The sequence below is a fragment of the Mustela nivalis genome (assembly GCF_964662115.1).
Source record: "Mustela nivalis genome assembly, chromosome: 19".
In the NCBI taxonomy this organism is placed as follows: Eukaryota; Metazoa; Chordata; class Mammalia; order Carnivora; family Mustelidae; genus Mustela; species Mustela nivalis.
Genome location: NC_139038.1, coordinates 37,921,382 through 37,943,437, shown reverse-complemented (window position 1 = coordinate 37,943,437; position 22,056 = coordinate 37,921,382). Strand labels below are relative to the sequence as shown.

Below are 22,056 nucleotides of genomic sequence, written 5' to 3'. Positions count from 1 at the left end.
CGGGCCGCGCGGCACATGCCTCCTGCCGAAAGGTCGCTCGAACTGTCGGTCCTGGCTCCACCTCCCCATTGGTCACCTCCCAAGCAGTCGGCGACAGGGCCCGTGTGCCCATTGGACGCGGGACTGACACAGAAGTGAGCCCACTTCCGGTTCATGGCGGGCAAATCGCGTGGATGTGACTGGCTGAGTGGAGCGCGAGTGGGCCTGTCAGGACGGCCAGGGGGAGGGCGCTGCGCGGGGGGCGGGGCTTGGGCCGGTGGACGGAGGCCGTGCGGCCGGGAGGGCAGGATGGCTGACGCGGCGGAGGCGGCGGGTGAGTGCTCCGAACGGGCGGCTCCGGTGCGCCGCGGCCGGTCGCGGCCCCGAGCGTTCAGGGGGTGTCGTCGGCGCCCAGAGGGCGCGCGCAGGGTGCTTGGCGGGGACCAGCCGCGTCTCGCTGCGCCTCGGGGGCTGGGGGCCGCAGGGCCGCGGCTGGAGCCTGCGCGCCGCGTGTGTGGGTTCTGTGAGGAACCGGTGGTCCAGCACGGCGCGGGCGGGTGTGGGCGGGTGCGGCGGGCTGCCTCGGGGGTGCTGTCGGCGTCGGCGACCGGGCCCTGCCGCGAGCCGGCCCGGTGCCCCGCGCACCCCGTTCCCGCTCGTCGCTGGAGGCAGGGTCTAGAGGAGGGTCGGGACCAGGGCCGCCTTTGTGGAGCCCCCAGGGGGACCCAGGCTCGCGGGCAGGGCGGTGGGGATGTCGAGCAGGGATGCCAGTGGCGGGGTCAGAGGTAAGAGGCAAGAACATTAGGGTGTTGCAGAGGGACTGACGGCTGTGTGGGTGCAGATGGCAACCCTGCGCGGCAGGGGTGGGCCTGGTGTTTCTTCAAGGACATGTTATGCTCATAGGAGGGAAGACCCGGGCGCAGTGGCCCACGGCTGTTGGGCCTGGGGCCGCTCAGGGACTGGCCAGCGACGCAGGTGTGTGCCTGGGGCTCAGGGCATGGTCTGAGCCAGAGAGGTGGCTCCATGCCCTCCTGTGACTAGAGCTCTAAGCGTTCCTCCTGAGAACCGGAGACCAGGGATCCCAGGAGAGCGGTTGGGCACCTGGGGGGCATCACACCTGAATCCTATGAGTGGGGGCAGGGCTGTCCCCAGCACAGCACACCTCAGCCTGTCTCGATGGCCCTGTTTCCCACTGGGATCAGCTTGGACCCTGCAGCCTCTCCGTTCCTGTGGCCCACCTTGGAGCGTGAGCTACGTGCTCACAGCAGAGGGGGCGGTTTGGGACAGCCATCTGCTAGGAGGTTAGGTCTGGGGCCGGCCTGCAGGAAGACCTTCCTTCCAGCTGGGGGTGTTTGCTTCCGTTCCGCCAAAGGAGCAGGTCTTGGAATTGGGGGCGCAGGAGGGGCTGGTGAGCCTTCGGAGTGAGCCTCCTAGAGCATCTGGTGCGAGGTGGATTCTCTGTCCTCCCCTTTTCTCCTGACCAGAGCCTGGAAACCTGGCAGGTGTCCGGCACATCCTCCTCGTCCTCTCAGGAAAGGGGGGGGTCGGGAAAAGCACCATCTCCACGGAACTGGCCCTGGCCCTGCGCCACGCGGGCAAGAAGGTGAGCACCCCACCCTGGCACCTTCACCGACTGCCCCGCTGCTCCTGCCCATCATGGACGTCCTGCCTCTTTGCAGGTGGGCATCCTCGACGTGGACCTGTGTGGCCCCAGCATCCCCCGCATGCTTCGGGCGCAGGGCAGGGCCGTGCACCAGTGTGACAGTGGCTGGGTCCCCGTCTTTGTGGACCAGGAGCAGAGCATCTCTCTCATGTCCGTGGGCTTCCTGCTGGAGAGCCCGGACGAGGCAGTGGTGTGGAGGGGCCCCAAGAAGAACGGTAATGACGGGGCGTGGGACGGCACAGCCAGCCCTCTTGCTTCCCCCACCTGCCACCTCGGTACTCCGTTAAAAAGTCAGAAAGTCCTGCGGGAGCTTCGGGCCCCCCTCCCCAGGGTTACTGGGTAAAGCCAGAGACCCCAAGAGCCAGTTACTTGCAGAACGGTTCTGCTGCTCATCAGGCAATCAGGCTGGCGTGGGAGTTAAGAGCAGGAGGGACCTTGTGCGGTTGTCAACGTCCCCATCCGAGTCCCTGAGCGGGGAGGGTTCTGCTCAGACCTGAGGCCATGCCGAGCCCCACTAAGCCGTGTAATTGGCGGGGAGAGGGGCTGCATGTGGGACCTGCCGCTGTGGGTCACCGTCTCTCCTGCTGCAGAAGCTGGAGGGGAACCTGCATCCAGGCACATAGCCCCTCCCTAGGGGGATCACAGCTCCTGGCTCAGGCCTGAGCAGAAGTCTTGGGTGGCAGGGGTGTCCCCACATCCGGGAAGAGGGATGTGCTTGTGGGGCCCACGTGGTGCGCGTGCTATCCTCCGTAAGGAGTGGCTTGCTCTACGGCCGTTGGGACAGACCCGGGACCTGCAGAGGCTGTAGGTGAGGGGCTCGCTGAGACCCCTGGGTCTCTGCAGCGCTGATAAAGCAGTTCGTGTCTGACGTGGCCTGGGGACAGCTGGATTACCTGGTTGTGGACACGCCCCCGGGGACCTCTGATGAGCACATGGCTGCTGTGGAGGCGCTGCGCCCCTATGGCCCCCTGGGGGCCCTCGTGGTCACCACGCCACAGGTACCACGCGAGCACCATCCGCGACCTCACTGGGGACCTGGCATCACTCCCGGCTCTTGACCCGCCCAGTGACTGTTGTCCTCTGTTGCCTGGTTGCAGGCGGTGTCTGTGGGGGATGTGAGGCGGGAGCTGACCTTCTGTAGGAAGACAGGGCTGCAGGTGGTCGGGATCGTGGAGAACATGAGTGGTTTCGTCTGTCCCCACTGCACAGTGAGTTGTGGGGACTCGAGTGGTCACCAGCCCTTGTGGGGCCCAGGGGTGGTCAGGTGTGCCTTGGGTGGCGAGAATACCCCTGGACCTGTCCCTCGAGTGTGTGAGAAGTTCCTTACAGGGGGCTGCACATCTGCGTTCCAGGAGTGCACCAACGTCTTCTCCCAGGGAGGCGGGGCAGAGCTGGCCAGACTCGCTGGAGTCCCCTTCCTGGGTGAGCACGGCAGGGCTAGCGCTTGGACTCTGCTCCGGGGGTCTGAGCTCCCCACGGCTGGTGGGCACGAGCGGGAGCCTGCGGGAGCCCCGGTGGTTTGGGGCTGGGGAGCTGGCCCCTGACCCTCTGCCACCCTCACAGCCCGTCCCCTGCCCTCCCCCTTCGCAGGCTCTGTGCCTCTGGACCCTGAGCTCACCAGGAGCCTGGAGGAAGGTCGAGACTTCATCAGGGACTTCCCTCAGAGTCCCGCCTTCCCCGCGCTCTCCTCCATAGCCCAGAAGGTTCTGAGTGAGGCGCCTGCTCGGCTCTCCTGACCAAGGCAGCCCCCTCTCGCGTCTCTGGCCGCGCACACTCAGACCTAAGCAGAGGCCATGGCCGTGCGGGCCTCTGGGCGGTAGAGTGGCTGACAGTGGGTGGTTCTGTCCTGCGGGCTGGTGGCAGGGCCCGGGAGAAGGTGTGGGGTCCTGGTGGTTGAACTCTCAGGTGACGGCACGCGCACCCCTGGACCCACAGACGGGCTGTTGTTCGCAGCCAAGGCTCCATGTGGGTCACAACACCTACACGTCTGGAGAAATCCTAGGGGTGTCTGCTGTCCTCAGCGCCTCCCACCAGTGCCATTGTGAGCAATGCCGGGACAGTGGGGAGTGTCTTGTGAAGCGTTAGACTTAACTTCAGAGGAACCCACGATTAAAAGTGTCCCACTGCCGCAGTTACGGGTCTGCTGCTTCCGGAGCGTCGTGTCCTGGGGCCGCCAGAGCCTTAACGGGCTGGTGCGCTCCACGGCAGCCAGCTTGGCCCTCTGACGCTCAGCCTGTGGGCCCCAGCAGACGCCTGGATCGAGCTTGGGGTCAGTGTGTGGAGAGCTTGGTGATAGCGGAGAAATCCATGCCGTCGGGGAAGGCTCAGCCTGGCGCAGCAGACGGCCCGTCCCCAGTCGCTTTCCACACCCTCCACACCGCAGGGCCGGGGCAGAGCTGGGAGTGACATGCAGCGCCCCAGGGAGGCCGGGCGGTGCAGTGGGCCAGGGCACGGTGTGGCGCCCTCCCCAAGGGAAGAGGTTGGAATGTTGGCAGAAGGGACAGGGCGACCCCCTGCTGGGAGGGGGGGCGATGATGGGGGCTCAGGTGCACTGTGGACAGATGTTTCCTGGTGTGGAACTAGAGGGCAGGGGAAGGGCTCCTGGGGGTGGGGGGGGTGTCGGCCGGGGTCTGGCAGCGAGAACCTACATTCACACTGGGCATGAGCAGTGACCCTCCTGGCTCTGCCCGGCTTGCCAGGATCAGGGCCTCTGAGAATGTGGCCAAAGAGGATAGCTGAGGTGCTGGGGCTCTGGACCACAGGAGGAGGAGGACCCGCCCCTCTGGCACAGGTGGGTGTCCCGGGAGGGCCGTGGGGCGGGGACAGGGGCCTGAGCTTTCCTCCCCTGCATCGCCAGAGCTATACTCCTGTGGTCACACAGGTGTGTCAGGTGGCTTTTATTTATTTTATTTTTTTAAAGATTTTATTTATTTGACAGATCACAAGTAGGCAGAGAGGCAGGCAGAGAGAGAGGAGGAAGCAGACTCCCTGCTGAGCAGAGAGCCGGCCCAATGCGGAGCTCGATCCCAGGACCCTGAGATCATGACCTGAGCTGAAGGCAGAGGCCCAACCCACTGAGCCACCCAGACGCCCTGTTAAATGGTTTTTAATGAGGGACAGCTGGAAGGGCCGGGGCCTGTATGGCAGCGGTGCCCACACCAGCAGAGGGGGCCACCATGGTGACCGCAGGGCGGCATCGGGGCAGGCCACACCTCAGTCAGCAGTGAGCAAAGTGGGCCTCGTCGACATCACGCAGGTCCAGCCCCGAGACGCCCGGGGGGCTGGCGCAGGTGATGTTGTTGTAGGCGTACGCAGGTGGTAGGCCATCGTCGCCCTCCGGCGCCACCTGCACGAAGCGCGGCACGACGCTGGGCTGCTGCAGGGCCAGGGTCCTCAGGGCCCGGAGCGGGCAGCCGCAGTCCCAGGGGTTGCCCTCAAGCCACAGGCGCTCTAGGCCAGGGGTGTGCGGCGTGAAGGTCCGCAGGGAGTTGTTCCGGAGGCTCAGGTAGCGCAGCTGGGGCAGGTCGGCCTCAGGCAGGGCCTCCAGGCAGTTGTGCGACACGTCCAGCCAGAAGACGTGGCGAAGGGGCCGCAGGGTGTCGGCTGCCAGTGCCACCAGCCGATTGCCTGAGAGCAACAGGTACTCCAGCTTGCCGAGGCCCTGGAACGCCTGGCCCGGCAGGTGCGTGAGCTGGTTGGCCGTGAGGTCCAGCTCCTGCAGCTCAGCCAGCCCGCCCAGGCCCTGCTCGTCCACGGCCGCGATGCCGTTGTGCTTGAGGAAGAGGCGGCGCAGCCCTGAGAGGCCGGCGAAGGCGCGCGGCCGGATGCGGCCCAGGCAGCCGCGCTCCAGGTGCAGACTGTGCAGCCTGCCCAGGCCGAGGAAGAGTTGTGGCGGCAGCGTCCGCAGGCAGTTTCCGGACAGGTTCATGACCGCCAGGCTGCGGAGGCCTGCGAAGGCACCTGCCTCGATCTCACGGATCTGGTTGTCGTTGAGCGTCAGCACCTCGAGCTGGCCCAGGCCTTCAAAGGCCCTGTCTGGCAGCTGCCGCAGGCGGTTGTGGCCGAGCTGCAGCTCCTCCAGGAAGTGCAGGTCCTTGAAGGCACGCGGCCGCAGACTGGCCAGGGCATTGTGTGACAGGCGCAGGACATGTAAGCCCAGCAGGCCGGGGAAGGTGTCCTCCAGGAGGCCACTCACGCGGTTGTGCGACAGGTCCAGCCAGCGCAGCGCCTTCATGCCCAGGAAGGCACCGGGGGCCACGGCGGCGATGAGGTTGCGCTCCAGATAGAGCTTCTGCAGCCGCGGCAGCTTGACGAACACGTCGGCCTTGACGCTGCGCAGGGTGTTCCTGCTCAGGTCCAGCTCACGCAGCTCGGTCAGGCCGCGGAAGAGTGGGGGCTGCAGGTAGGTCAGCCTGTTGCCCGCCAGCACTAGCTCGTGCAGGCCAGCCAGGCCGTGGAAGGCGGCGTCAGGCAACACAGCCAGGCTGTTCCAGCCGAGGTTGAGGTCCCAGAGGCCGGCCAGGCCCTGGAAGAGGCCCTCGTCCAGCCGGCCGAGCAGGTTGTTGCCGAGGCCGAGCGAGGCCAGGCCTGGCGTGTGCAGAAAGGTGCGGGCTGCCAGGCCGCGCAGCTGGTTCCGCTCCAGGTGCAGGTGCCGTAGCCGCTGTAGGCCAAGCAGCGCCTCCGGCTCCAGGCTCACCAGCCCGCTGCCCTGCAGGTTGAGGAAGGCCAGGCTGGAGAGGTTCCGGAAGGCGGCCGCGGGGATGGAGGACAGGTTGTTGCCATCCAGCCACAGGGCCCTGGTGCCGTGCGGGATGCCGTCCGGCAGCTGCGTGAGGTTGCGGGAGCTGCAGAAGACGCTGAGCTGGTCCGCATAGTCATCATGGCCACAGGTGCACACAGCTGGGCATTGCGGGCTCTCAGTGGCCCCCGGGGCCCCGTTCTCCACTCCCTCCAGGCTGCAGGGGCCCAGCGCCACCCACGAGACCAGCAGCACGGCCAGGACTGGGCCTCCTGCAGGGAGAGGGGCCAGAGGACTTGAGCCCCAGGGCGAGGGCCGCCGCCTGCCCACACACTGCGGCGTGGAACTCGGCGCCCGGACCGCAGCACGTGACCAAGAGAGGCCGGGGTGCTGGCAGCCCAGACAGAGGTAGGGGCTCAGAACTGTGCTCTCCCAGCCTCGTTTGGAAGTAGAGCCCTGGTTAGAACAACCGGGACGTGGTCCGGCTCAGAACGGACAGCCCTTTCCACCCTGCAGGCCCGCTGGGGTAGCGACGCACATTCTGGAGAGAACTGCGGGTAGGGGTGCCTGGCTGTTCAGCTGTGTGGCCGTGCGCGTCCCAGCGTGGACACTCAAGTGGGGCTGTGCTGGCAGGTGGGCCGACGGGAGGCCCGAGTGGGGTATGTGCTCCTGCCTTTGAGAGTGGCCGGTGGGTGGGTGGGCGCCACTGCAGTGAGGCTCCTGGGGCGGGGGGCACCTTCCCACGTGCTCCCAGGAGCCATGCCTTGGGTCCAGGAATGTCTCAGCACTCATGCCGGGAGAGGAGCATGGTGCCTGCCTCAGGGCAGATGGGGACTCCGCACCCTCAACTCACCAGCGGTCAGGGGTGTCTCGGGACAGAGGGCGCTGGGTCCCACCGCAATGACACCCCAAAACCTGTGTCACACACTGGGCTGCCCACCAAGTCAGGACCCATCTCTGCCCTCAGAGGGTGTGGGCTGTCCAGGCAGGGCCAGAGGCAGTGCAGGAGGCTCCCCACACCCACCTGCACAGGCCGCGCCGGGCCTTTGAGGGGCTGCAGGGACAGCAGTCCAGCCCAGGGAGGGGTCCCCGGGGGTGTCTGAGGGGGACTGGCCCTGGAAGCAGACAGGAGGTGGCTAGAGGGTGTCCGAAGGCACACCCCGAGGCGCCCCTGCGGCAGCACTGGCGCTGTCAGCCCACCCCAAGCTGGGCCCTTGCAGGGCTGCCCCGGGCCTCGGAGGCACAGGGTTGGCTACCCCCAGAGCGAGGGGCTGGGGCCCTGGGCGCTCCTCACCTCCAGTCAGGGCCATCCCGTGTGCAGAACAGACCACAGGTGGGCCACAAACTGGTGCGTCTGCTGGGGCCGGCTGCTCCTGTCCTCTGATTTCCCCACTGCCGGGGCCGCCAGCGCCCTGTGGCCAGCCCAGCCCAGCCCTGCTGGCCCGATGCCATTAACCCTCTTGAGCCCGGCACCCAGTGTCAGCCCCAAATGCCCAGGACACAGATGGCATAGGGGAGAGGCTGGGGGGCTGCCTTCACCCCAAAGCCACCTTCAGGTTTGGCTGGCCCTCTGCCCCTGGTTGGGGGTCCCTTGGGCAGCTGTGGGGGACTTCCCACTCAGCAGACAGCCATGTGGGAGTTAAGTGGGAGATGGGCCTGGCACACTGACCACCCCCCTCCTTCCCCCTGCCCATTTCCTAACAGCCTGGGTGGGGTCCTCATCAGGCCTCCATGGGGCCCTGCCCAGCCTCGGCTTCTGGGACCTCAGGGTCAGCTGGTGTCTGGTCACCCCTCCTCCCCCCATCCTCTTCTAGGAACCCAGGGCAGGGTCCCTGGCCCCCTTGTGTTTGCTTTCCCTAGCGCTGCCCTCTCTGGGAGAGTGGAGGGAGGCCTGGCCTTGAGCGCCGGGTCTTGTGGCTGCAGGACCAACCTCCACCTGCTTTGGGACCCAGGCTGTCCTCCAGAGCTCCCAGCTGACCAGCCTGCTCTTGCACAGGATGGCTGCCCAGAGCCTGGCCTGAGGTCAGTCCCAGGTCAGGCCAGGAAGAAGGCTGACAGCTAGCACGGCCCCTTGCTTCTCAAGCAGGGGGAGCCCTGCGCCCCCTCATCCACCCACCCTGGGCACAGTGGGCACAGCCAGGGGGAGGGGTCCTCAGCAGAGGCCGACAGATGAGGGCACAGCCAGGCTCCCCTCGAGAGGAGGGGCAGGGCTCAGGGAGCCTCGGGAGACTCTCCAGTGTACCTCCTGGCCAGGGGGCAAGTCTGCAGCCCCGCAGAGAGGGCCAGGGGGACCCGCTGCACCCCTCTCCATTCCCCCACTCCTGCCTCACCCATGCCTGGCCCACAGCTCCCGATGCCGGGCGTGGGGGACGGCTTTATCTCTCCCTTTATTGAGCTTTGATTGATTTCCAGGTCGGTTCTCAGCCTCTGTTCTGAGAAATTATAGATCCGCCAGAGAATGTGCACGCCCAGAAATTGACCAGGTAAACACGCGTTACCGCAGCCCCAGGTGCCGACTCAGCACGTTCCCGTGAGCCTTGCACAGGGCCAGGGCTGGGAGGGAGGGTGTGCGGAGGGATAGGGCTCTCTCTGTGAACCCGGCTGGGCCTGCATGGCTGCCCCCATAGCAACACCCACACTCCACCCCCGACCCCGGGTCCTTCCCTGCCCTGGCCACTCGGAGCTGGCCACCGAGGCTCTCCCCGAGGTGTCTGGTTTCATGTGCTTCCGATCATCGTGTGGATGGGGGTCCCACGTGAGCCCTGGGCCTGGCTGCTCATGTGACACGGGACTCAGGCAGCTCGGACACACAGCCATCCCCACATCCTCGCTCACTGCCTACTGCCTGTGGGCCCTGTGCCACAGGCCTGTGGGTCCTCTGTGGACTTGCTGGGACCCAGGTGTGTGTCTTCTTTGCAGGTGAGGCTGGACTTCCCGAGCAGTTAGCGGGTCCCCACCTCCTGGCGCCCAGGGGAACCCTGCCCAGCCCAGCGCCATCCTGTCTGTTCCCAAGCCCCGAAGGTGAGTGGACGCTGGCTTTTATCCTGTGCTTCTCATACACCAGTGGGACTGCGGCCCCTGAGGCTCGTCAGGCGGAGGACTGTCCTGTCCCATGAAGGGCGTGTATGTCTCTTGCCGATTTCTGGTGATGGGTCAGCCCGATCTATGTTCTTTTTTTTTTTTTTTTTTAAAGATTTTATTTATTTATTTGACAGAGAACACAAGTAGGCAGAGAGGCAGGCAGAGAGAGAGAAGCAGGCTCTGCACTGAGCAGAGAGCCCGATGCGGGGCTCGATCCTAGGGTCCTGGGATCATGACCTGGGCCGAAGGCAGAGGCTTCAACCCGCTGAGCCACCCAGGCGCCCCCGATCTATGTTCTTAAAGAAAGTCAGTCTGGATGCAAGTCCTTCCTGGGGCACGGGGGGTGTCCTTCCATCCTGGGGCTCACCTGGCCGCACTCTCCGTCGTTTTTGGCAAGAGTTCGTTGGATTGCAGTTTCCCGAGTCACTCAGCACCAAGCAGGAGTCCTCAGAATGTGGGGGTTTCTGGGCCACTCTCACACATGGACTTTAATGTGACGCTCTCGAAGCACCGTGGGGCACGTCGGGGGCCGTGCCCACCAGCCTCGAGGTAGACAACGTCTTGGTCCCTCGCGGAGCACGGCTTCCCCCAGAGCAGCTTGGCTCCGTGGCCGGTGCCCCGTGTGCGCTCTTCTGGACGGAGCGAGCAGCTCGGCCGCGTCTGGGCCGGAACCAGAGCCCGCGAGAGGTAGACTGTGCTGAGGTCTGTGCGGAACGGACCCCTGCACGCCCCACGTCGTCCTCTGCTCTAGCTCTGACCTGGGGTCGCCCAGCACTGCTGCACGTTTCTGTTCCGATCACCCACGAGGCGTGTAGCTTTCCCGGCTGGCTGCTGCTTTTTGATACGTTTCCCTCCTTGGTCTGCCTCAGTTTTGCTGTCTGGGCTGAGAGCTCCCGAAAGGTGCTGCCGAGTGCGACGCCCACCCCGACAGTCCTCCCCTGTGGCGGTCCCAGTCAGTGCGGTGGGGCCGGCCCAAGCGTGACGCTGGTGTGTCTGCCCGTGGCCGGCGAGCGGGCTTTCTGTGAGCACGTACAGTGCTGTGTCCCAGGGGGGTGGGTGACAGAGAGGGGCCGCCACTAGCTCCTTCCACCCGCTGAGCGGACCGCCGTGGGGGCGCTTCTGTCCGGGGCTGCCAGGACCTGGTAGCAAGCCTTCAGCTACGGCTCGGTGCAGACGTGGGTTTCCGGCCTCTTGGGCAAATTCTTCCGGGGGGAGCTGCTGGCTCGCGTGTTTAGGTGTGACGGTTACGAGACTTTAAGTCACCCCTGCACCCAGCTTGCGGCTCAAGCTCATCCCCCCCCCACCCCCGGCCAGTTGCAGCGCCACAGGGGCCTCGCAGCACCCCGGAGAGTGCACGCGCCCTGCGTATCCCTAGCCCAGCGGCTCTCAGCGCTGCCTTCCCTGGGGCGCGCTCTCCAAGGTGGGCCGGCTTTTCCCTTGTCTCCTAAGAGAGTGGAGTATCAGGTATAAGATTTGGAAGCATTTTTCCCAGTCTGTGACTCGGCCGTTTTTTAAAAAGTGGGGCACGTGGGTGGCTCAGTCAGTGAAGCGTCAGACTTTTGACGTCACCTTGGGTCTCCATCTCTGGGTTGGGGGTTCAAGCCCGGCCTTGGCCTCTGCATGGGCCTTGGGCCTACTTCAAAAAAACAAAGGCGTACGGCCTCCTAGAATGGAGAGGTTGGTTTTGACAAGCTGCCCCGCTGGTTTGGCTTTTCTCTGGCTCAGGCTTTCCACGTGCCTCACAGCAGATGACAGCCATCTTCCAATGGAGGGGTGTGGGGCACCTTCCCCTTGACTTAGATCTTCACGAATCTTGAGCTGTTTTCAACGTGGTACTTTCGGAGGATCTTTAGTTTGGTGCCGCCGTGGACGGGACCCTCTTCATTCCATGAACAGCTGTTGCTAGCACGTGGAAATGGAGTGGATTTTGTTTTTCCTAATCTGGTGTCCCAGGACCTGGCTGAATGAACTTGCCAGCGCTGGCTTTGTAGGTGTCTCTGGGTCTCTAGGATTAGCTCCTTGGGGGGTCATCTCATCGGTGGGGGGTCTGCTCATTGGTGAGTAAGGACGGTTCTCCTTTCTCCTTCCCAGCCTGTAGCCATTTCTGTGGCTTCCTGGTGCCTCACAGCGTAGCCAGCACCATGCCAGACCGGCCACGCCTCGCTCCTGGTTTTAGAGGTTAGCCCGACGGGTCACTGTGATTTCGGAAACTGTGACAGCAAAATGCTCGGGGGGGGGGGGGCAGCCGTCCTGACCCCTACAGTCACAAACGTGTCCAGACACACAGCAGAAAGGGGCGCAGGCCTAGACAGCGGGACTGCTGTGGGTTTTCCAGGCAGACCCAGTATCATTACAAAGGTCCTTAACAGTAGCAGGGGGGCTCCAGGGGCAGGTGGGGGGCCGGGGGAGGGGGGCTTCACCTACAGCTGCTGGTGTTGGCGTCTACGGGAGGGACGTTGGGAGCCAAGGAACGAGGGCACCTCTGGCAAGAGGACTGGGCTAGGGAGAGGCTCTCTAGGGCCTCCAGGAGGAAGCAGCTCGGCGGCCCAGAGCAGCTGGGGTCTGACTCCTGGCCTCCAGCACCCGCTCGCGGGTGCTTGTTCCTGTGCGGGGAGGAGGGTGGCGCCGTCCCTGGTGACATGTGTTCTATGTCGGCTGGTGTGACAGTCGGTTTGTCAGCCTCTTGATCTTTCCAAAGAACTAACATTGGGTTTTTTTTTTCTATTTTGCTGATTTTCCTTTTTCTTCTGCTTCCTTTGTGTTTTGTTTGCTCTCTTCTCTAGCTTTTTAACTAGAAGCCTCTCCTCCTGCTGTGCAGATGCGTGTCCCACACACGTCGGTGTGCTTTCCATGTCCACTTTCTCTGTCCTGCTTCAGGCACAGGCGGGTCCTCGCGCAGGGGCCGTGCTGGTTGTCTCTGTGGTCGTCTCTAGTGTGTGCTGGAGCACACGCCGCATCCACGGCTCTGACCGCGTGCTGTCCTGTCCGGACCGCTGTTCTTTCTGGAGGCGGATGCGGCCAGACCTCACGCTGCTGTCGGGAACTCATTCCACTCCAGCAAGCCGACACACTCCCTTTGCTCTTAGAACTCACTGTGACTGGTTTTATGGCTCACCGCGGGTCTGGGCTGGAGAATGCACGCGGGCGGCCTGTTCTGAGCACAGGCGGGTTCCGGGGGCGAGTGCATGCTCTGCGCCTTTGGCGTCCTGGGTGATGGGTCCTCCAGGCCATCTACCGCTCCAGGAGAACGTCAGCCTCCGGGTCTCACGGTGCCTGGCGGCTCAGTCAATGAGGCGTCCAGTTCACGGTTTCGGCTCAGGTCATGATCTCGGGGACATAAGATTGAGTCCCGCCCTGGTCTTCACGCTCTGGGGGGAGTCTGCACCCCTCCCCCAATGTGCTCGCTTGCTCTCTCAATTTTTTTATTTTTACAGATTTTATTTATTTGACAGAGAGAAATCACAAGTAGGCAGAGAGGCAGGTTGTGCGGGGAGGCCCCCCCTGAGCAGAGAGCCTGATACGGAGCTCGATCCTAGGACCCCAAGATCATGACCTGAGGCTCTAACCCACTGAGCCACCCAGGCACCCTTCAAATCTTTAATTTCTTTAACTAAAAAAAAAAGTCTCCAATTCTTGTTATGTAACCTATTTTCCACTCAGTCTCTGAATTACATAAGTACTTAGAGGGCCTAGTGTACAGCCGTGTTCTTCCACAAGGCCCCCCTACCCCTGTTCAGAGACAACCATTCCTCACTCTGACAGAGCCTGTCATGTCAGGGTGAACTTATGAACGTGAGCTGAAAAAATGAGAAACCGCTCTGGGCCAGGGAAGGAGGAGAAAAATCACAGCGTCCTGCCTCCTCGCCCCCACCACACCCCTGCAGCTGGCCACAGTGGGACCCAGATGGGCTTGAGCCTGTGCGGAGTCCTGGGGGCACACAGTGCAGCCCTGCACCAGCCTGTCCTAGACCCCCCCGGGAGCCGCCGCCTCCCAGGCCTCTCTGCTGCTCCGACGTGGGATCGGCGTCCGTAGAAGGTGGTGGACCCAGAGAAGCCTTCTATGGGTCTGCAAAAGGTTTGGGATTACTAGGGGCGCGGGGGTACCCTTGGCCTACTGCTGTGACCCTCACTCATAAACAGGACATTCTGAGCGATTTCCTAGTGACACAGGAGCGGGCCCCGCGGGGCCAGCATGTGACCCGGAGTGGATGGACCCCGCCCCGCCCAGGAAGACAGGACACAGGCCCGAGGGAGACACTTTCCAAGAAAACCCCTCTGAGGGCAGCAGGGGCCCGGGGTCAGGAGTCCGGAGCAAGAGTGGCCAACGCCCAGTCTCTGCACTCGTGCCCGATGGGACAGCGGCCCGCGGCCAGGAGGACACGAGGGAGAGAAACCAGTGGAGCCCCCTTGGCCGCCCTCCGCGCCCCATGCCGGCCGCGCAGGCAAGTCTGTGGCGTGACTGCCCTTGTGGAGACGACAGCCGGAGGAGTGCAGACAGGAGGGACGCCCGGTCCGTCGGGAAACATGCGGTTGGACCTCTGGCTTGCGGGTTCGAGCCTCGCGCTGGGTGTGGAGATGACTTCAGATCTTCTTTAAAAAGGAAGAAAACCCTGGGAAGAAAGGCCCCTCCCCAAGTGGCTTCAGCTGCTGAAAACCTCAGGTTCGCGCTCGAATTCCCCTTCCTCAGACTCCCAAAGCCCAAGCGCCCTAGTCCCTTCCACGTCTGCCGGCGGCGGGCTCGCGCGAGGAGGCGTCTGGCCCGGCCGGCCATGGGAGGCCCAAGCAGCGGCTCACCAGGAGCGGAACCGTGGGCAGCCCGCTAAGGAGACCGTGTGAGGAGACCCCGTTCCCGTCCGGGGTGACTTCTGGCCACACTTGTATGTCCCCCGCAGGCCTCCCCCACACACTGGCCACCTCTCAGGGTATGTTTCTGGCCTGGACCTACCCTGACCCTCCTCTGCCCACTGCCCCTGCCCCTGGGAAGCTTCACAGACACCTCGGCCTCCTGCTGCCCAAACCCAGCCTCACAGGCATTCTCTGAGCTCCTTTCTGTCTCTCTGCGACCCTGCACTCACGGTACAGATCCCTGGGGCAGAGGTTGGGCTTTCACTCCACTCACGGGCACCCCTCTTCCTGTCCAGCAGCTCACCACAGCCCTCGGAAAACTGCCTGTCAAGGCCCGCTCCGCCTGCCGGCTCCCAGCTTCACGTGAGCGCAAAGGTCCTCCTGTGTCCTGTCCACTGCTCCTCAAGGCTCAGCCACAGCTGTGCCCCAGGGCCTTGGCACTTGCTTTTCTCTCTAGGTATCTGCAAGGCTCACTGCTATGAGCCTTCACTTGTTCACGGCACCACCTCAGCGAGGCCTGCCCAGCCACGACACTGGCTGCTCTTTGCCCGGTTTTCTCCCGTGCTTCCTCCCGACTCAGCTGCCAGGTCCCTCCATCAGGACAGAAGCTCCCCAAGGACAGAAGCTCCTGTTCACATCGAACCCCCAGAGCAGCTCCGCTTCCGCCCAGCAGCCACGCTCAGGTCTGTGAAACCCAGAGGTGGGGACGAAGGCTGCGGGCCTGCTCGCCTCTCCGCAGTGTGCGAAACCCGGGGAGCCAAGTCCCAGCAGTGGGACCACAGAAGGTTCACGGGGGAAACAGAGCTCAGGTGGGAGGAGCAGGTTCCTGGGGAGCGAGGCTGATGGCACTTCGCTGCGCTCCTGATACTGGCCTGACTGAAAAACTCACCAAACTGTGGAAAGCCTAGATGTCCATCGACAGACGAATGGCTGAAGATGTGGTGTCTGTGTACACACGGACGGACGGACACACACACACCAGAGTATTACGTACCCACCTAAGAAACTAAACAAAACAAAACCCCGAAATCTTGCCATTTGCACCGACGTGGATGGAAATAGAGGGTATGACGCTGAGTGGAGTAAGTCAGTCAAAGTTCTCACACAGTCTCCCTGACAGGAGGAACTCGAGCAACAAGACGGGCTCGTGGGGCGGGGAGGGGAAAGTGAAGACGAAACCGGAGAGAGAGACAAACCGTAAGAGACTCTTCATCTGAGGAAACCAGCGGAGGGTTGCTGGAGGAGAGGGGGTGGGGGGCTGTAGGGGTGGACGTCAGGGATAGACGTCAGGGAGGGCGTGTGCCATGGTGAGTGCTGAGTTGCATGAGACGGATGACTCACACACCTGTGCCCCTGGACCAAATAACACATTCTATGTTAACCATGATAATAAAAAGACGCCACTTACGACCGTGTCAAAGGCTGGAATACTAGGGACGGGATGATCCCAGAGAGCTGGCCTCCAGGGAGTGTCCCCACGGGGAAGGCATCTGCTGTCCGGTGGTCTGTCTGCCCTTTCCCTGGTTCGGGCAGGGGGCCTCTGAGTCCTTGGAACTCCCCACAGGGTGCGTGGCAGGGAGAACATGGTTCACAGGCACCCCGCCACACCGGGGTCGACACAAGGGGGACGGTCACATTACGCACAGGGCCAGTGATCCCAGGGACGATGCAGTGACACTGCATAGCCCCTTGACACAAGCTCAGACATGCCAGGAAGGTGACCATCTGTGGTTTACAGAGCGTGTGGCTCAGCACCCTGGGACCCCCAGACCTTGCCTGGGGGTCCTGCTTTGTACCCTTCTCAGTGTTCCAGGAGCTGTCCTGTGAGTGCCTGAGTGAGCGGGGTCGGTGCGGGCATCCGACAGGGTGGCCAGGAGGCCGCGGGGACTCCCCAGTGTGGACCTGTGCAGCCGAGCCGCGCCACGCTGCCCCCCAGGGAAGGCCGGGCTGATTGCTGCTGCCAGAAGCCAGGGCAGTCTGCGGGGACCGACCCCTTCGGCTGCAGGGCCGCGCAGACCAGGGAACATAGCAGCAGAGTTGGGTTTCCCAACACGGAGAGCCGTGGGCACCGTGATGCTGGATGAGCAGCGTGTTGGTCACAGCAAGTCCAGAAACCCAGTGCGTCACAGCGTCATTCCCATCCGGCTCTAGCCATAAACATCTACTGTTTATAACAGTAAATTGCAAATGGCCAAGACTCTCCCGAAGGACAAAGCTGGGCTCTGTCCCTTCCCAGAAACGGAGAATGACCCCGTGGCTGTAGGAACACCAGCTGTGGGGCCGTGGGACAGGTCTGCAGCCCTGCGCACTGCTCCCCCGGGGCCCGTACTGCGCGCCAGCAAGAGGGACAGATGCCTGGGCCCCCACCCCGGGGGGCAGACTGCTGGCCACCAGCGTGACTGCATCTTCCCAGGAACCACGGACCCAAGGGACAGAAGCGCACACACAACTCCAGGGGCACAGACGGGAAGGTAGCAGAGGAGGGACAGGTGACCTCGTACCACACACTCGACCACAGTTCAGGATTTCTTCAACGGGACGCTGGAGCACGAGGCCAGCAGCCACCTGGGGAACGACTGCCTACACACGTGGCGGAAAACAAGGGCCCTGTGTGCCCCGGGAGGAGCAGAGCCCAGGAGAGATGTGGGGGCCCCTGAGCAAAGCGGCGGCCAGGGGAGGAAACCTGAGTGGCCCACACACACACGGAAAAGGACCCAGCCTCCTGGGCGGCAGTGGGGCAGCCCTACGGCGGTTTGCACAAGGGTGCGGCGGGCATGGCTCTCAATTCCAGTTGGGCCAGAACCTTCCCCCGAGTCAAAATGCCCATGGCCAGCATGCAGTGTGGGCACGAGAGCGTGTCAGAGCCACACGTCACAGACCCAGGACCGCAGTCACAGGTCTGGCCCCACAGGCAGCCCAGCTGCAGGCCCAGAGCCCATGGGGGCGGCCCAGCAGGACCCCCTCACCAAGGACGACACCTGCGAAGGGAAACTGCTACTGTTCGGAGCTCTGGGCTCTGGGGGGAGAGAGCCGTGGCCCATAGAGGCTGGGTGAAGTGGCATGATTTACTCACTGACATTTCCACGTGTAGCTGGGAGCACAGGGACTAAGAGCAGGGGGACTGTGCGGAATGCCAGCGGGAGGGGGAACACACACCAGGGGACACTGGCAGGGCCCACCGCCACGGGTCCACCCCCATGGGTCCACCCCGGATGTGCACACACCAGCGTGGACGGGTGCGGCCAAGCAGCACCGTGACGCGGCCCGAGACACCCAGGCTACTTCAGAGCTGTACAATGAAACATCTAGAAGGTCCTATGCAAACCCTGCTCCGTGACATCACAAGGGCCTCTGGCTCCACTTAGGGGTCACCATCTTTGAACAGGAAGGACTCTGCCTCCCAGCCATGCAGCACCATGGCCCACCCAGGACCTGACACACAACCTTAGCGGCCAAGGACGTCTAGGGAGAGTGGCAACAGACCACCTCGGCTGGAGGAAAGCCCTGGTTCTTCCCCACAGATCCAACCCAAAAGGACACCATCTGGAACCGAGGAAGACCTCGAGATGCAGAAACGAGGCGGCTGGAAACAGCCCTTCCTGCCCACCCTGTGCCCAGGGTCTGGCCGCACCCTGAGCCTCGTACGCGTATCCCAGGCCACGGCCGGGCGTGCACAGTCCGCCAGCAACATTCGGGAGCACCTGCACGGCTTCCCTGGTAACTGCGCGCTAGAACACTGGAGACGAAAGCGAAGGCTCTGAAGTTAATTTAAATTAAACCAAGACTGGATTTCCTGTATTCCCGGCAAGAAATTTATCTAAAACATCTGAATACCCAAATGTGCTTGAGGGGGGCAGCGGCCAGGGGTGCCCCAAACCCCATGGCCTCCTCAGTCCCGGGGCACCTTGAAGTGGTCCTTCTCTTTGCGGATGGCTCTCATGGTGGTCACGGGCTCCGTCTCCCCAGCATGCTGCTGCACCGTCTTCTCCCTGCAGAGGCCGAACACCAGGCTGCACGCCGCGCCCCCCTGCCCCCCACGCCCCCCACAGGGTGCCAGGGACCGGAAGAGCCAGCGCAAGTTGGGACACGCTTAAAAAATGAGATGCTACAGCAGCAGCCAGCTCGCGTGTTCCTAACCATGGGGTCGTGCTATGCCGGCCGAGCCGTCCTGCCAGCGACCTGGACAGCGGGGACACTGACCCCCCACTGGCGTCCGGCAGGCCCAGGTGGCAGCTCCCTGAGACCCCGGCCCCCACCAGGGACTGTACCTCATCTGCCTATGGATCCAGACTCCAGGATCAGAAAGGACCCCAAACCCTCGCCGGGGCCCAAGCACCCCCTTCTGAGAAAAGGGCCCGCGCCCAAGGATGCACTCTACTTGATGCAGAGTTTGGGGCAGCCTCTGGCACGCAGAGCGGCTGGGCAGGGGCACGGGCATCCCCGGAGCCCCCTCACCTCACTCTCATGAACGGGTTGTAGGTGAACTCCTCGGCGATGGTGGATGGCACCGTGGGCTCACCGACGCTGTACTTCTCCTGCAGGGGACAGAGGCCGCTGTGATGCAGGGACTTGCGAAGGCACATCTCCGTACCTTCAAACGTCGTCCAGCTCCGAAGGCAAAGGGAGTGGAGGCGGGGAGTCAGTGTGAGGACAGGTCCATCCTGCTGTGGACACCCGAGCGTCCCGGCTGCCGCCACCAACCTGTGCCTCCTCCCCCTGCTGTCTTGGAGCCAATCTTGGAACTCTTCTCATTAACACGAAGTCTGTTTTATGGGAGAACAGCCCGCAGCAACACAGACAACGCCGTGCCCCGGGTCCCCGCCCTGGAAGGTGGGGAGCGCCTCTCGCGGGGCGTTTGGCAGGGTGTCCCCTCCATGGGCCCCACAAAGACCCAGGAAGAGCTGTTTGCCAGGCAGCTTGGCAAATGGAAAATTAAAGCAAAAATTGTGCTTTGGAAAGATCCACGAAACTGACACGAACAGTGAAGGACAGGAGCACGGATCACCGATGCCAGGAAGAGGCGGCGCTGTGGTCGCGCCAGCAGTCAGCGTGGGGCTGACACTGCTCTGAAAGCAAAGCCTCGATGATAAGACTTAAAGGAAACAAAGGAGAGAAATTCTGACCTTGGGAAAGGCAAGTATTTCTTAGAAGAGGTATGAACCATAAAAGAACTTAATATGCTGGACTTTATCAGAATTAAAAATCCTTATTCTTCAGGGCGCCTGGGTGGCTCAGTGGGTTGGGCTGCTGCCTTCGGCTTGGGTCATGATCTCAGGGTCCTGGGATCGAGTTCCACGTCGGGCTCTCTGCTCAGCAGGGAGCCTGCTTCCTCCTCTCTCTCTGCCTGCCTCTCTGCCTACTTGTGATCTCTGTCTGTCATATAAATAAATAAAATCTTTTTAAAAAAATCCTTATTCTTCAAAATACGTTGTTAATAAAAAGCAAGTCACAGGGAAATACACATCAAAACCACGGCATACCAGTCAGAACGGCTACAATTAACCAGTCAGGGACCGACACGGTGCGGAGAAAGGGGAGCCTCCTACACTGCAGGTGGGAACGCAAGCTGGTGTGGCCACTCTGGAAAACAGCACGGAGCTTCCTCTGAAAGTTGAAAATAGAGTTGCCCTATGGCCCAGCAATTGCACTACTGGGTATTTACGCTAAAGATACAAATGTAGTGACCCGAATGTGTATAAGAGCAACGTCCACAACAGCCAAACTATGGAGAGAACCTACATGTCCACCCACAGATGCATGAATAGAGAAGATGTGGTTCATATATACAATGGAATACTATGCAGCCATCAAAAAAAAGGAAATCTTGCCATTTGTGACAATGTGGGTGGAACTAGAAGGGATTACGCTAAGTGAAGTAAGTCAGTCAGAGAAAGACAACTATCATATGAGCTCTCTGATAGGAGGAAGTTGAGATCCAGGCAGTGGGGCCGTGGAGGGAAGGGAGGGAAAATATGAGACAAGATGGGATCGGGAGGGAGACAAACCATGAGACTCTTAAATCTCACAAAACAAACTGAGGGTTGCCAGGGGGAGGGGGGGTAGGGAGAGGGTGGTGGGGTTATGGACACTGGGGAGGGTATGTGCTACAGTGAGTGCTATGAAGTGTGTCAACCTGGAGATTCACAGACCTGTACCCCTGGGTAGATTATATGTTAATTTAAAAAATAAAAAAAAGATAAAATTAAAATTAAAAGCAAGCCATAGAGTGGGAGAAACTATCTGACAAACTTACCAAAAAAAAGAGAGAGAAATTCTCTTACCTAAATAAGATGATCCAATTTTTTAAATGGCCAAAAGACTTGAACAAACCCTTCACAAAATGGCCAATGGCACATAAAAAGACGTTCAACATTATTAGACACTAGGGAGATACAAATTAAAACCACAACATTGGGGCGCCTGGGTGGCTCAGTGGGTTGAGTCTCTGCCTTCAGCTCAGGTCATGATCCCAGGGTCCTGGAATCGAGCCCCGCATCGGGCTCTCTGCTCAGCGGGGGGCCTGCTCCCCCGCCCCCGCCTGCCTCTCTGCCCACTCGTGATCTGTCTGTCAAATAGATAAATAAAATCTTTAAAAGTAAGTAAATAAAATACAATTACAGCGTGACTCCACTACGTACATCCGAATGACGAACACCAGAAGAACGACGAGGCGCAGTACTGGGGGGGACACAGGACAGCTCAGAGCCTCCACTTCGCCAGGAGAAACGTTTAACAAGCACTGCTCCGGGAGACGACCGGGCCGTCTCTCCCCCAGTCAGACACGTGCTGGTGCCCGCGGCCGCTTCATGCCCGGGTGTCTCCCCGAGAGCCGTGAAAAGGTGCACGGCCCAAGGAAGGGTGCCCGGCGGCCTCTGAGCAAACAGGTGACAGGCGTCCCGAGCACACAGCAGGTGCCACCGGGCAGCGAAAGGCAACGAGCCGCGGGCAGGCACCCCAACGCGAGTACGTCCCCTGCCACTCCGAGTGGGAGAAGATGCGCGGGGACACGGCGGAGGCTCCCCTGGCTGCAGCTCTGCTGACGTGAGCTGAGGTCCAGGGCATGCGACACGGCAGGGGTCGTTGGAGCCGCCGCAGAGAACACGACGGGAGTGTCCTCTGCCTTAACTGCACCGGCAGTCTGTCCCCTGGTGTGTGTGTCTGTCCGAGCTCACTCAGCCGTTCACTTGATGCAGCTTGTTACTCGTGAACTAAAGCACAGCAAAGCGGACGCGTAAGAAGACCAGAATGAAAATTCTGCCACTTAACCCGAAAACCTTGACAAAATGGGCAAATTCCTTGAAAGACATAAGTTGCTAACAAAACTGACTCAAGAAGATGTAAAAATCTGACAGCCCTACATAAAGGCATTAATTTGTAACAACAACAAAAAGATTTTTGCACAGAAAAGCATCCATGTCCTGGCGGCCTCCCTGGCGAATGCAACACTCAGGGAGCAGACGGTGTCGCAGAGAAACTTCTGCCAAACGGGAATAAACACATTTTCAGTCGTTTCCTGAGGCCAGTGTCACCCTGACACTAAGACCCAAGGCATCCCAAGATGACAAAACAACAAACCAGCCCCTGGTGGGGACCCAGAAGAGGCTAGAGCAGCGGCACAGAGCACGGCCGAGGGCCGGGAAGCGCAGGGGACCCCAGCCCGCCCACAGTGCACCGCAGAACACGGGGGACAGTCATGTAACATGAAGACAGGAATCCATTCACAAAATTCCACGCCCACTCGTGGTAAAAA

General features: G+C 61.8%; 5 protein-coding genes across 41 annotated transcripts in view; 3 read left to right on the top strand and 2 right to left on the bottom strand.

The window, feature by feature from the left end:
• EME2 (essential meiotic structure-specific endonuclease subunit 2) overlaps positions 1-1,552 on the top strand; it is a gene marked incomplete at its 5' end in the record, with an annotated part of 10,774 nt that extends 9,222 nt beyond the window's left edge. Inside the window, one exon of the mRNA XM_082713538.1 lies at positions 1,464-1,552. The remainder of the gene's footprint in view (positions 1-1,463) is intronic.
• On the top strand, positions 125-3,773 carry NUBP2 (NUBP iron-sulfur cluster assembly factor 2, cytosolic). Its single transcript, XM_082713568.1, has 7 exons — positions 125-313; positions 1,464-1,582; positions 1,659-1,857; positions 2,486-2,640; positions 2,740-2,850; positions 2,995-3,064; positions 3,233-3,773. The coding sequence occupies exons 1-7, from the start codon at positions 154-156 to the stop codon at positions 3,376-3,378; spliced, it is 960 nt and encodes a 319-aa protein (XP_082569694.1). The 5' UTR covers positions 125-153; the 3' UTR covers positions 3,379-3,773.
• A 755-nt stretch (positions 3,774-4,528) lies between these two features.
• IGFALS (insulin like growth factor binding protein acid labile subunit) lies at positions 4,529-7,782 on the bottom strand. The gene is made up of 2 exons (XM_082713519.1): positions 7,675-7,782; positions 4,529-6,652 (listed from the first exon to the last, which is right to left on the bottom strand). The coding sequence occupies exons 1-2, from the start codon at positions 7,688-7,690 to the stop codon at positions 4,860-4,862; spliced, it is 1,809 nt and encodes a 602-aa protein (XP_082569645.1). The 5' UTR covers positions 7,691-7,782; the 3' UTR covers positions 4,529-4,859.
• LOC309854414 (uncharacterized protein) lies at positions 6,661-20,524 on the top strand. 30 transcript variants are annotated; one of them, XR_014306213.1, is made up of 8 exons: positions 6,661-6,788; positions 6,897-8,402; positions 8,793-8,863; positions 9,300-9,401; positions 10,776-10,881; positions 11,187-11,448; positions 11,553-11,639; positions 12,245-20,524. XR_014306213.1 is itself a non-coding variant. In XM_082713550.1 (8 exons), exons 6-8 carry the CDS (start codon positions 11,603-11,605, stop codon positions 15,147-15,149), a joined length of 1,104 nt encoding a protein of 367 aa, XP_082569676.1. In that variant the 5' UTR covers positions 6,661-6,788; positions 6,897-7,013; positions 8,377-8,402; positions 8,793-8,863; positions 9,300-9,401; positions 11,553-11,602; the 3' UTR covers positions 15,150-19,714. The 30 variants fall into 30 exon arrangements, 12 of the variants coding, with proteins under 12 accessions (XP_082569676.1, XP_082569674.1, XP_082569677.1 ...); XR_014306216.1 differs by lacking the exons at positions 10,776-10,881; positions 11,187-11,448 and having other exon boundaries at positions 12,245-14,121; positions 14,606-14,669; positions 14,764-19,714; XR_014306217.1 differs by lacking the exons at positions 10,776-10,881; positions 11,187-11,448 and having other exon boundaries at positions 12,245-14,121; positions 14,603-14,669; positions 14,764-19,714.
• HAGH (hydroxyacylglutathione hydrolase) overlaps positions 18,057-22,056 on the bottom strand; it is an 18,450-nt gene continuing 14,450 nt past the window's right edge. For 4 of the 8 annotated variants that reach the window (XM_082713571.1, XM_082713572.1, XM_082713574.1 and 1 more), the window contains 2 exons: positions 18,762-18,841; positions 18,096-18,295 (listed from right to left, as the gene is read on the bottom strand). In XM_082713571.1, the coding sequence (XP_082569697.1) occupies positions 18,196-18,295; positions 18,762-18,841 (180 nt within the window). In that variant the 3' untranslated portion in view covers positions 18,096-18,195. Of the gene's footprint in view, positions 18,296-18,761; positions 18,842-19,647; positions 19,680-19,786; positions 19,911-22,056 lie in introns of those variants that run through there. The other 4 variants (XR_014306231.1, XR_014306232.1, XM_082713575.1 and 1 more) reach the window with 3 other exon arrangements.